Source organism: Anopheles moucheti, chromosome 3 (genome assembly GCF_943734755.1).
Source record: "Anopheles moucheti chromosome 3, idAnoMoucSN_F20_07, whole genome shotgun sequence".
NCBI lineage: Eukaryota > Metazoa > Arthropoda > Insecta > Diptera > Culicidae > Anopheles > Anopheles moucheti.
The window spans coordinates 18969681-18982570 of NC_069141.1; the positions used below are offsets into that span (position 1 = coordinate 18969681).

The 12890-nt window shown below is 46.3% G+C and overlaps 1 protein-coding gene across 1 annotated transcript in view; it reads left to right on the forward strand.

The window, feature by feature from the left end:
* Positions 1 to 3194: 3194 nt before the first annotated feature.
* Positions 3195 to 12890, forward strand: part of LOC128303985 (serine protease filzig) — a 35030-nt gene continuing 25334 nt past the window's right edge. Inside the window, exon 1 of the mRNA XM_053041094.1 lies at positions 3195 to 3318. Within this exon, the coding sequence (XP_052897054.1) occupies positions 3195 to 3318 (124 nt within the window). The remainder of the gene's footprint in view (positions 3319 to 12890) is intronic.

Consider the following 12890-nt stretch of genomic DNA (forward strand, 5'->3'; position numbering starts at 1 on the left):
CAAATAAATGATTTCATTGTCACTTCACAACTATTGTTGTTTGAACACTCCGGAAATTACGGCCCAATGTTTTGCAAACAGACTCATTCGGATGCTTTACAATACACCCCCATTTAAAATGGCAGAAAATATGCTTTCCATGCGTAGGAAAAGGAATCGATCTCTTGGGTAGCCGCGCTGAACAGCAAAACGTGCAAAGCGTGTAGAGGCCATGCGAAGTCTACGCAATCGATCGACCAAATATGGGCCACTGGTACACATTATAGCGGTAAGCGGCGAAGCATACATCATCCACATAATAACGGCCGATCGCGCTGATGATCGGAAGTACCAAACCATCGTCATAACCATTGCCATTATCGCACGGGATGCCATTCAAGCACCAGCCGATGCGATGGCAGGTGAATCGAACAGCGAATGAATAAGGTGTTCGTGCCAGCCGCACTTGAAACGTGTTTGCAAAATACCCTCGGCATAGATTTCAATAGGGGTTCCTTAGATGAGACATATCTTCAAGACATACGTTCAAAACAAAGCTAAGCAATGCAAGCAATGGAACAAAAAATGTTAGAATGTACAAACTATACATCTCCCTTGGGGGTTATAATTTTATCTTAATTTTTAACAAACGTATCTTCTTTTTCAGCACAACAACCTAACGAGGTCTTGGTCTGCCATTTCTGACTTCCTCTGATTTTATTTACCCGTAGCGGAATAATCAATCCTGCGTACGGGAGACTCGACCGCTCCTGTCTTGTGAAGACCGGTGATGCTACCAATACACCACCGAGCCGTCCCTTAACAAACGTATGGCATAAATAAATATGTAAAACCATATTCTTAGGAATTAGGGGTGAATTTTGTTTTTAGATTGTTTCGTTCATCTTTAGTCATTAGTGCACCTCTTGTTATATTTTACAATTTTTTTATACTATTTCGTAATTATACACTTTAAAGCATAATTTACAACAATAAGAATATGGTTAATCCTTGAAATTGTTCTTTAATTATTACATGAAAAAAAATGCATTTTATAACTATTATAACTTTTTTATAACTAATTTACAATCGAATGGAAAGCAGTCTGCCTGCGATTTTTCCAGAAATAAATCCGGCTAGCGAAGGGTACATCTATTCAAAGCCAATTTAAACCTGTTGACCAATGAGCTTCAAAACAATCTTCAGGCACGAATCACACGTTCGCCTCACTTCAAAGTGACGTTTCACATCACTCAAAGGAACGATTTCCAATACAAGTGCTTTTCTAATTTATCTCTTGACAAGGGATAGCTTCTTGGGACAACGGTCCAAAGCAGAGCAAAGCGGAGTGGCGACAAGCATCGTCACCGCGTTTGCAAATAAAAACATCGACAAGATGCTCTTAATAATCCTTACGGAGGCATCTTCAACCTGTCGATCGTTGCAAGCTATGCTGCAAGTGCCACCATCCAGGCGATCTAAACAAAATGGCATGCGAAGAGAGGAAAGAAACAGACGCCATGCAGCGCACCCCTGACTGTGCATTGCAGCATCAAATGTACGAGCAACATCACACCTGAGAGGTGCTGAGAGGGAGAGTTCGCATAGATGCTTTCTTCCCGTAGCATAAAGCGATCGGTCAATGATGTTTCAATTTCTCGAGAGGCTATCGGATGGGCAACTCCGGAGAATATCCGACCGGCGCAGCATCTGAAGAAGCAGCCTCTGAGCATAGCGTATCCCTGGCGAAGGTAGGAAACGGTGAACATAGGAATGCTAACAGGTGCGAGCGAAAGACGACAATCATGCGTGAGCAACGCGGAGCTTTCTCTCGGCTGCTTGGAGTTCTATTATATATGTTGCGCGACCGCGGGCTCTATTTCCTAGTAGACCCGAGACGACGCAACACCACGGCCACGGCCCACGGAATAACGCGACGTCGCGACGAATCGTAACGCTAGGAATCCGTTCCGCGGCAAGATCGAACTGCCGGAGAAAGCGATCTGCACCGGTGTGCGAGAGGGAGGGTAAATGGTAAAGAGAGCGAGAGAGAACCCCAGAGAGATATAAAGTGTGTGAGGGAAAGGTGCAAAGTTATGAGTGTTTGCGGCATTCCCGGTAGTGGAACAGAGTGCGCAAGCAGCTGAAAGAAGCGGTAAAAAGAAAGCGTCTGCAACCGACACTCCCGGGCCCGATCGTGACCAAAACTGGGGCCTCCGAACGGTGCCGATCCGGAGAAGCGCGGTCAATTCCGACGCAAGGCGCATACGAGCAACACCGTCTCGACCAGCACTCGGAACCGCGCGTCGCGAGTGCTACTTTCTTTTTCGCGGCATTTGCGCACGAACGTACGTGGTGTGTACAGTATATCCGCGAAGAACCCCTAACGCGCAACCCTCAGTACAAAGTGCGGGAGCGTAGTGCACGCGTGCCATTTGTTTGTCATCCCGCGTGTGTTTGCTGTGTGTTGTTGTTTTGTGTTTTCTTGCGCGTTCCCAATATTCGGGAACGGACGTGGTTGACGAAACACAGCATCGGTGTGATCTCTCGCAAAACTGTTTCGAGCCGTAGCGGAAAGAACACAACGTCAGTGCAGGCGACGAACCCGCCGTTCTCCACTAATCTTCGGCCCAAGGAACTTTGACGCGTTCCACCGCTAAGGGAAAGTTCAAGGTTCTCTTTCCTTGGAATCTTTCGGGTGAAAGTGACCGACGGGCAGAGGCGAACGTGCTTACAGCCACACGCACACGCCCACGGCAAACCCATCCGGATGCGATCCGGGAGTCCGGGGGGCATTACAGTTCGTGCACGTCAGAAGTCCGGCAACGCTCTAAGTGCTCGGGGCAGCCAGGAATAATCGGCCCGGAAAACCGGATCTGAGACGTTACGTCTTATCGATACCATCGGAACTCGGTGCTCGGAGGCAACCCACAGACCCACCGCTGTCAATTAGCTGACAGGAGGGTGTGATTACGCGTCCGTCGAATCGAGAAGAACCTCCAAAAAGGCAAACGTCACTCGAGGTGAAGAAATCCGAAGAACCGGACCAGTGTGGAATTATCTCGGCCTCAGAAGAGTCCTATCACCCGCTGCGTGTGTTTGTGTGTTTTGTTCGGTTTTGTTCTATTCGTGTTGTCGGACCGGTGCCGGTGTCAGTGACTGTGTTGATAACTCATCTTACACCCCTCAACAATTGCCTCGCACGGGGGAAGGCAATGGCGACTGTATACCACCGGCAACGGGCCTACGCCTGGATGCTGCCGCTTGTGGTAGCAATCTTGGCTGGCATCGCTCTGCTGACCGCGTCCGTAAATGGGTTAAGTTCAACAGGTGAAAGAGGTAAGCATTGCTCCGTTGCTAAACCGGTCTCGACCGATCAGGTGTGTCAGTTGGTTTTGGGTTCGCTTTCGGCCGTTCTTGTGATGTGATCTTGACGGTTTGGAATGGAAGATTATCACTGGAATGAAGGGTCTTCACTACCGGCAGTCCGATAGAGTTGGATGTGTTCGAAGACAGATTGACGTTGATTAACATCAGTGTTGAAGTTTCTTGTCACAAATAGAATTTTGAGTGTTTTCCTAAGCGATATTAACACTGCTGGACGCAAGTTAGACAGTCTGCACACATTACAAACGACACATCCGGTAGGAAGTTATTTGAATGCACAAAAAAAATCAATATCTGTTTGGAGATGTAGATTTGAGATAATTTAGTTTCTGCGAAATGAATATTTATCGACCATAACCTTACGGGAGAAATGCTATACTGCATCATACTGTGCATCACGCATTTGCATTTTACGAGCAACAAAAACAATCAAAAGGTTAAATCTGATAAATAGATGTCTGAGACGAGCCAGATCGCTTTCCTTTCGCACATAACCGTGTCTAGACCAAACAAGTTATGCGCAGGAATGCAAATATTACGCTCACATCGATCTGGACCCTGACCCGAGCCGTATTACATTTTATCGCGCTAGCTTTTGATAAACCGAACCGCTTTCTAATTTGGCATAATTTAGCTTTGTATGTTTTTTTTGTAATGATTAGTGCAAAACGTTCGATGAAATATTGTATTTCTTGTGGTATAAAATATGATACTTCTTTTAAACAAGTTTGCGGTATTTTCGGCATCTGATCGGCAAATCTAATCATCAAGTTGTAGGCATGATCAACAATTTAAATCAAACGTCGGCGCCATAAAGATATGCTAATTAGTTGATTAATTTTTTGATATTTTACGATTAACTAATTTGTTTATTGTTCTCACTACGTCAAACCCTGCAGCCAGTGTAGAGCCTTTGAAATTGATTTTCTATCTAATGAATACCTCAATGGACCCATGTGATATAATTATAAATTAGTTAACTAAGCAATCTGCGGTTATTTCAATAGCTATATGAATTTATCGCAATAGAAAGATAGAGCTTAGCGAGTATAGTATTACATGGTACTTGGAATCGCTATTTAATCATACAGACCTTTTTTTGAAGTCTGCATATCCAAGATAATTTGGTTGTAGGACTTCCTCTCCAAACGAACCGTACTAAAACCTTTACGAACTTTAGCTAATACTAAGATCACCCGAGGTTTTAGATCGAAGTGAAATAAGATTTACAAGGCATCTTTACAGGCATCTTATACTCATTCCGGTATATTCTCAAACGTCTAAATACGCTTCTTTCGGTCTACAAAAAATGAACCCAAACAAGCTAACTGATTAAACTCTCTTTGAAGTTGAGTTCTTAAAAAATAAGTTACAAGTTAAGCATGAGCGAATTATTGAAAATACTAATTTACCAATATTTATTTAATTATTGAAAATACTAATATTAATTTATTACATAATTTGTTTGTAATTGGTATCCAATTGCAGAACGACATTCTCAATGGTTTATCTGTTACATTTTCGATAATTCCAATCTCCTTTACTCGTACTAAATCGCGGCTTTCTTCATCAGGGTCAGTGTCTCATTTCAAACAAACAAATAACTCCACATCATTCCCCAGCTGATCGGCTAGTCTCTATTATCATGAGATCTATGTCAAGAGTTAGCACCAATCTCCTACTATTAGATCACGTCCGGAGATTACATCCGAAGACACGTTCATCGCGCCTCAACGACCTACGATTAGGTTATTATACAATGATCGAACTCGAATGAACTTGCCAGTGATCGCTTTCTTAGCGCTGTCCTCGGGCAATAACGATAATTGACGGTTTGTCGAACGGGCACCACGCACATACGCTGTGCAAACAAGTGGCATGCTTTACTCCCGACTCTAATGACCATCGATCGTGTATCGGGCAAACTATGTGAGGTGCAGAAGGAATTGCCCGCCAATCCCACTACATAATTGATCGATGCAGTCGATCAGGTTCATCAATTGCGTAGCAGCTGAGAAAAAAGCCAACAAAACAGGAAGCGATCTGCAGAGCGATCGCGTTTGCAGCTGTTTATAGACCGTAGAGGATCAGACCCGCATGGTACATGGGGCGCGCACATCCGGAAGGAGGTTATCTGGTGCCATCTAACAAGTTTGTGAAGCTGTGCGTGCTTGCGTGTATATTTTTGCCTCACATTTTGCTGCCTCCTCCAAACACACCTCGCTTCCCTCCCGCCCCATCCCACACCCGATCTATGAGGGCGATCGATCACCCGCTCCGAACACGGGCACCCCGATTCCGACGAGATGGCCCGATGCTCCAGAAACGCCAGCTTCTACTAGCCCACCACATACCCACAAGGCCCGTGCTCCCTTCCGCGCCCTGCACGCGGGTACTGCTGGCCGTGTTTACGCAGCTTGCGCACCAGGTCCAGTAATTAATCACCAGCTCATCGGTTGCGCTTTCTTTTTCCGTGCTTACTTTTAATTATCGCCATTATTCGGATCACCCGAATCAATTTATGTAACGGATCCCACACGGGCTACAACCCGGACAAAACAACAACGACGGAGCGTGGTAGGCCCTGGCTGGTGGTAGAGGGATGCCACCGTTCGGTCGAAGAAAAAAACAACACAGCTCGACATGGACACGCCAAGGCCAAGGCGATCGCCGACGATCACGAATCGATCCGTTGCAGTTTTCACGCATCGGACCCGGATCGCACCAGCCAACAAATCATCCCAGGCCCATGGTCATGGGAAAGCATCCTCCATCGCCTTCCCCTCCCCCCTTTGGCCACATTGCGCCTCCCAGTGACGTGACACTGGAATGGATCATTTCACCGGTAATTGTTTGGGTTTTGATTAGAAATTGATTGCAATACTGTTGCTGCTGCTCAGAGACGCAAGAATTCGGTGACCTAATCTGATTTTTCTTGGTTATTCATCCGCATTTTCTTTACGTAATGGAACCGTAGATGAAACTGCCCGTAGCCGTAGGTACAGCTCGAACGAGACCTCATCAACGGGGCCCCGTCCATTCAACGCACCGGATCGAACCGCTTCGATCGGGGCGCGAAAGCAGTGTTAACCAACGAATCAAACCAACAAAAACTCCCCAAAGCAACGAATGAAGAAGGAAAATTTTAATCGCTTCCATAACGATTGCATCTCAGTTCCTTTCACGTGCTTCCTCTATTCTACGGATTTTCGTAACGGCGGCTGATGCCACCATACCAGCAGCCCACTTCCCGCCCCGAGCAAAAAGGGCAAATGTGATGTCGATCCGGTTTCGATAGAGTGTTCGGTCCTACCTACCAAGACCTACCGAAAAAAAAAACCCAACCAGCGTCAATTATGCTGCGCGGCACAGGGTCAAGGTTTCGCTGCTGGTGGGAAAACGCCCTCCCAGCGTATCATTGCGCCCGGGGCACTGGTGGCATACATCCCACTATCTTGAGCTATCCGTGCATAAAGAAGCTGTCGGAAATGAGCATGAGCCGTGTGATCAGGTGAGATGAGGAAAGGTTTGCCGGTCGTGAGAACAAACCCTTCCCAATATCGGCAAAATCTAATTGAACCCGGCACCACGGTGGCCTCGCCCGGGTTCGTCCCGGATCGGACACATCCACCCGCCCGGAATGTCGGGTTTCGCTTGCCTGCTTCAAATAATATCCACTTTTCCATTCGATTTCCCCACCCGCTTACCGATGGACGATGCGCGGGAGCCCAGGTCTAGCCGCCCTACAGCGCATCCGTAAGAAGCCACCCGAAAAGTAGGTCTCGGTGTCGAGTTGAAAACATTTTCATCCTCCCCATCGGTTGCCCCGCCCGTTTTTGCTGCCCTCGCGGCGCTTCGCTACGGGAGTTCCAATACGTGCGCCGCGCGCTCACGTTGCTTCGCTTTCGGTTGGCTTCGCGGGTTGAGGGGGGATTTTTTTTCGGTGCACGATCGATAGGATAGTACGCCTTTTTTTCGAGCGCCATCGTCGCGCCCGAAATGGCACAAATCATTTGAAATTAAGATACGTTTGGGGAATTGGGGAACGTTCGTGTCTGGCGTTGGTAATTTTTTCGCCAGTCAATGGTGGACTTCGATCGTTTTTTTCTTCTTATTCTTCTGCGTCGCTGATGTTGTTTGTGCGTTTCGAAACGCTTACCGCGGGAAAAGCACTCTTAGAAGGAAGTCCCGAGGGATGCGAAAGCACCATTCTCTGGCACGGTCGAGCAGGGAAAGAGCTATCAGCAAGCTGATGCAAATGCGATTTGCACGGACACGGGATGAAATGAGGTGTTCGTGAAGTCGCGAATGAATTGGAGAGACTCGTTAGCCTGTTTAATTAACATTCCCCCCCGGGTTCCTGAAAAGACGATCTTTTGTTGCAAAATCTTTTGATCGACGATCGTTTCGTTTTACCAGCTATTTTATCTCTTAATTTATTGGAGATAATCTCGTTTGATTAAAAGACCTTTTGCATGCATTAGCAAGTCATCATAATTTACTCAAACAAGTAACATTAGTAGTTCTTATCTATTCCGAGCAGTCTAAAATTCTCTTCAAATATTCGAAAAAAATTAACAAGATTTTACGACAAGAAATATGTTACGTTATGATTATTTCCACGCTTCCAAAATATAAATGACGCAAAATGTTCTCTTGTGCACTTTGAGCAAAATTTTCGATTGCATTTTTAATAGGGAATTAATAGAACAAGCTCCTATTAATGAACCGAAGAACAAAAAGAAGCTGTAGAAAAAGCAGTTGTGAATTAGAACTGAACAACAAAATGGCAACTTAAAATTTTATAGATAAGCATTGTAGTGCGTAATAAAAAGGATTAATTATTTACTTTTTTTCGTGCGATAATCAAACAATTCGTCCACGTCTGTCGTGATTTTGGATAACTCGGGAAGTCTATTTATTAAATTTATTTTGCCGTAACCAATCTTAGATCGGGGAGGCCTGGTGGCATGATGGTAGCGGAGCCTGTCTTCACACGAACGGACTGAAGTAAAATCCTATCCGGGCCAAAAGTGTGTTAAAATATTATAAGTACATTAACCATTGGTGTGACATAGTGACATTTTGGGCCCGTAAAATATTTTACTTCACAGTTAATGCTCTAAATGATCGTCTTTCTCTCGTTTTTCTCAGTATAAACTCGACCGTATAATAAAATTGTAGTATTCCACCGTTAGTTACCTGCTTTGTCAAAAGTCCATCAATCACATTTGTCGATAGCTTCTCACGCAAATTGACGACTTACCTACTTCGATTGTTTCAAAAGCGATATTATTTTCGGCCTGTAATCACCTGCAACACCGGCAAAATGATACCATTTACACTTTCCAACCGCCCTTCAACCCATTTGCCAAGGGCACGGATGACAGGATTGTGATAAATCATCACAATCGGGTGAAATCTTAATCCAAAGTCAGTTTGAAAAATCAGTCGCAAAGTACCGCCTGCATCACGCCGGTAAACAATAGCACAATAATGCTCGAAATCACACCACTAACGAGCCGGAGACGGCACTGATCGCTCAACGATCGTACCCCGCTACATTACGCCCACTGTCACGAATCCCAAACCCATCCCCGTAGTCGACCATAAATCATTCATCAATAAATCATTCACCGGTGTTTTCCCGTGCGAACGAACGTACACCAGAGACGAGGCTAAATGAGTCACTGATTACCCTACTTAGTGAGCCATTTTCACCGCCCGTCACTAATCACCTGGGAGGATGGGGAGGTACTTCGCTCTAGCGCACGATTACAGCGCTTGTAGCGGTCCGGCGCCCGAATGAAGCTATAACTGTCAACGCGCTCCGGACATACCTGATTCGCTGGAACTCTCGGCATTCCCCCAATAGATCCATCACATCGAACATTCATCGACCGGAGTGAACGATTCTGAGCCTCTGGTGCAGATCTAGGTCGGCAAGACCGTGCCACAGACCGGACGCGAGCTGTTTCCTTGCGAACAAGTTCTTATCAACTGGAGAAGAGAGCAACAAAAAAAAAATAAGCAGCTAGCAGAACCACGGGACGACCTCCAACAGCATTCCCGAACCGTTACTTTTCGAACGGTGCGCTTCGACTGCCGGCATACCGGGCTACGGGGAATCTATCTACTGTTAGAATTACTCGCCACTTGGGCAGTGGGCTTCCTGTTCTGTCCCACCACGTACACCCTGGAAGGATGTTATCAATTAGTGCACATCCTCTGCATCCTCCATCGGCTCGGGAACTTGGCTGGCTGAGTTAGCTATTGCTTAACCGGCTTTATCTGGGTGGCCGGATATTACACAACAGCACCGCTCGAGGATGCCTCAAGCGCACGTCACGCGTCACCGCGAACAGCTATTTCCGCAACCAATGTCACCAAGGTGCTCGGATTCAGCAAAGTACGCCCGGAGGCAGAAATTAACGCGTAACAAATTACAACGGTACAAAACAGCAACCGTCAGTTCGAAACCACGGTTGATTGGAGCAGCGGACATGTTGCCCGACCACGTCCTGGCACGCTCTGTTCCTGCCATCCTGGCGAGTCGTGACCAAAAAAACCGACAGACGGTTGGATGATTGTGCTCCGAGTCATGGGAGAAGATTTTCTTGGAAAGAGTTGACGCACTTGGAAAGTTTTAACGCACGGTTTGGTTTGGAGATGAATATTTGGTAAAGAGAGTGTAGGAAGACCTTCGCCCGGGATGCGTCACACTGGGTACGTGAAAGTGGGTTTAATTAAGTTTACAAGAAATTAATCGATCATGGTTGCGTACTGACGCACAAAGTGGCATGATTGGGTTGCTATCAAGTTTTAATATGTTTAAATTGAAATATTTATAGAATTATCGTCTATGAATACATTCGAGGATGATCAAAAATACTAAGCGCTGTTTTGTTTATCCTGGTCACGGCACCATATGTTTGTACGGTATACGCGGAAAGCTTCGATACAAGAATTTTATGTCTTTAAACGATACGTGATTGCAATATGGTTTTAAAAGTATGATAAAGCACGTGTTTTCTGTTTATAAAAAAAGGAAAATGCTTTGAAAAGTTTTGCCAGAGTTAAAAAGCTTCAACAGCTCTGATATGAAAGTACAGAGTGCGATTGCTTACCATAGAATGGGTCTTTACAAAACCTTTCCCTTTTCGGTGAATCCGCTAATGTACAATTACCTTCTAGGTGCTTATGTTTTGCCTTCCTTGTCAATGGTACCTTCCCTATCACAATGGGCTGAATTATGAGCCCCAGCGGCTGTAACGATTGTACGCCGGAGTTTGATTTAGTGTTTATTGAATTCTGCTACGAATTCAACCATCACACGAAACGCTATTCCGCGTTCCTTCACGGGGGCGCTCTCCCTCGATGCATCCATTGAGCGAATGCGCTTGTGCCCGTGGCCTCGTGGGGAAGTGGCAAAACCCCACGAGCATCGAGCGTACGAGCAGAGCAAAGCAACAGCACTCTCCTGCAACGGTTGCCTGCGAGACCGCACACTCACTCAACTTTCTATCCGCTAATATGCTACCATTGAAATGTACCTACCCTGCCAGTTGCAGCGGGTGAATCGAAAACGCGCCTCCATTCAGAAGCTGCATGAGCCGGGTGCGCGAAGTTCACGCGAGTTCACTTTCACATTTTTACATCGACCGGCCAGCGCACCAGCGTCCCTGACCGGATCGGACCGGTGCCAGGAAGTAGCGGTACGAAATAATGCTCCATCCTCCATGGCTCCGTGTTCGGCAGGGAAAGGCAGGGAAAAGACGAAAATAAAAAAGGGATACAAGGTGCAAGAAATTGGCCCCTACCTGTCAGGAAGCACGCGGTTAGACATACGCGAACGAAACTGGAAGAAAAACGGGAAGGTGTATCGCGAACCTTACCGGAACAGACCGTTAACCGACAACCGGGCAAGGAGTGGCGCGAAGAGTGTGTGTGTGTGTGTAAATACGATTCGATAAACATATATTTAACTCACTTTCATCGTTCTCATCGGTATTGACAATGAAAGCCGTTCACTTTGACCGGCCACCATAGCTATGCACTCGGCAACATAGAAAGCCGGATCGGTGGTTTGGTGGTTTTTGGTGTTGAGACACACGAGAAAAACGGGGGAAAAAAATAACACCAAATCGTCCAGAGGATTTACCGTACCGTCGTCACACATGATTAGACATATCCTCCTTACCCGACCATGTCCGCTCTGTGGCCGATGTGAATGGTTTGATTTCACGCGACATGTGACACAGATGGTGACATGCGTCATCCTTCTTCCGAACGGAATTCAACCGTACTGCTACACCGTCTGGCTTGTGCTCGGTTGAACGCCGCCGTAGAAGTGAAAGCCCCCGCGTTGTTCCACTCACGGACACAAAAACACACACACTTTGGACGACACATTTGGCACAGTCATGTGGACCGAAATTGGCGTTCCCAAAGGAAATCGATATTTGCTCAAGACGCGCACCCGGCACAAAATTGGGTCCATAAAATCGGTAACAATAGAATCAACATTTGCTAACCAGCCGAAGGCATGCCGGGCCGGGGGGTGGGATTAAGCTGAGTGTCTGTGTGCTTTGCATAGAAAGTGCGGTCGAAAGGCTGATGATGGCTTTGTTTAATTTTAACATGCGCAGGAAATAAATTATGCGCACAAACTTTCGTTAGATTATGAGGTAAGCGCGCTGAGCAGTATGTCTATAAAAGGAAGGCAGGGTCGTCAACACCTTTTTGCGTGTTGATTTAGTATCAGTTCTATGGTGGACTTTAATAGGAGAATTCGAATGATATAACATTGAACGTTTGCAAGGATTTTCAAACATTCCTAGTGAGCTACCTTTAAACGGATTAACACAACGGGAAATAAACGATCTGATAGATTGTTTGCCTCGCTTCAAATGGCCCTTGAGTAACTTTTTCTCCATCTCACATCTTTTAGAACCCACTCGCTGGGTATCTTCCCTCAGTCTGCTAAAATGCTTTCCCACTTTGCTCGATTAAACAAGCCTCACGTGTTGGCCACCCCGAAAAATCAGCTAGATCCGGTCAGCTTCTAGCTGATTTGTGCACACTAATTCGTGAAATAATAACACCTAATTGAAGCCCGGGCTGCAATCATCAACAGAGGTAGCGGGACCACCGCTCTACCACCAGCATCCTCCAAGGAACCCTACAATCTGCTGGTGCTGAACGTAAGAATCTGGCTGCGATAAAAAAAAAACACAACAAACCCTCACACAGCCACACGCAATGCAAACCGATCCGTTGGAGAAAATCCGCACCTTCCTATATGCGAATGAAGCTGCCCTGGGTGCTGTTCGGGGCTGTGCCAAACGAACGCTGTGAGGTCAAATACCTTCTAACGGCTCCCAGAGACCGATCGCGTTCCGCGTTGGGAAATGTCCGACAAGATTCCGCGCGTTTTGGTGAACATTCGGTTGTGGAAGAGCGTCGTTCCTCTTGTCTGGCCACAGCCCACCCGCAGGCGCAGGGGTTGTTTTCATGCCACCCCA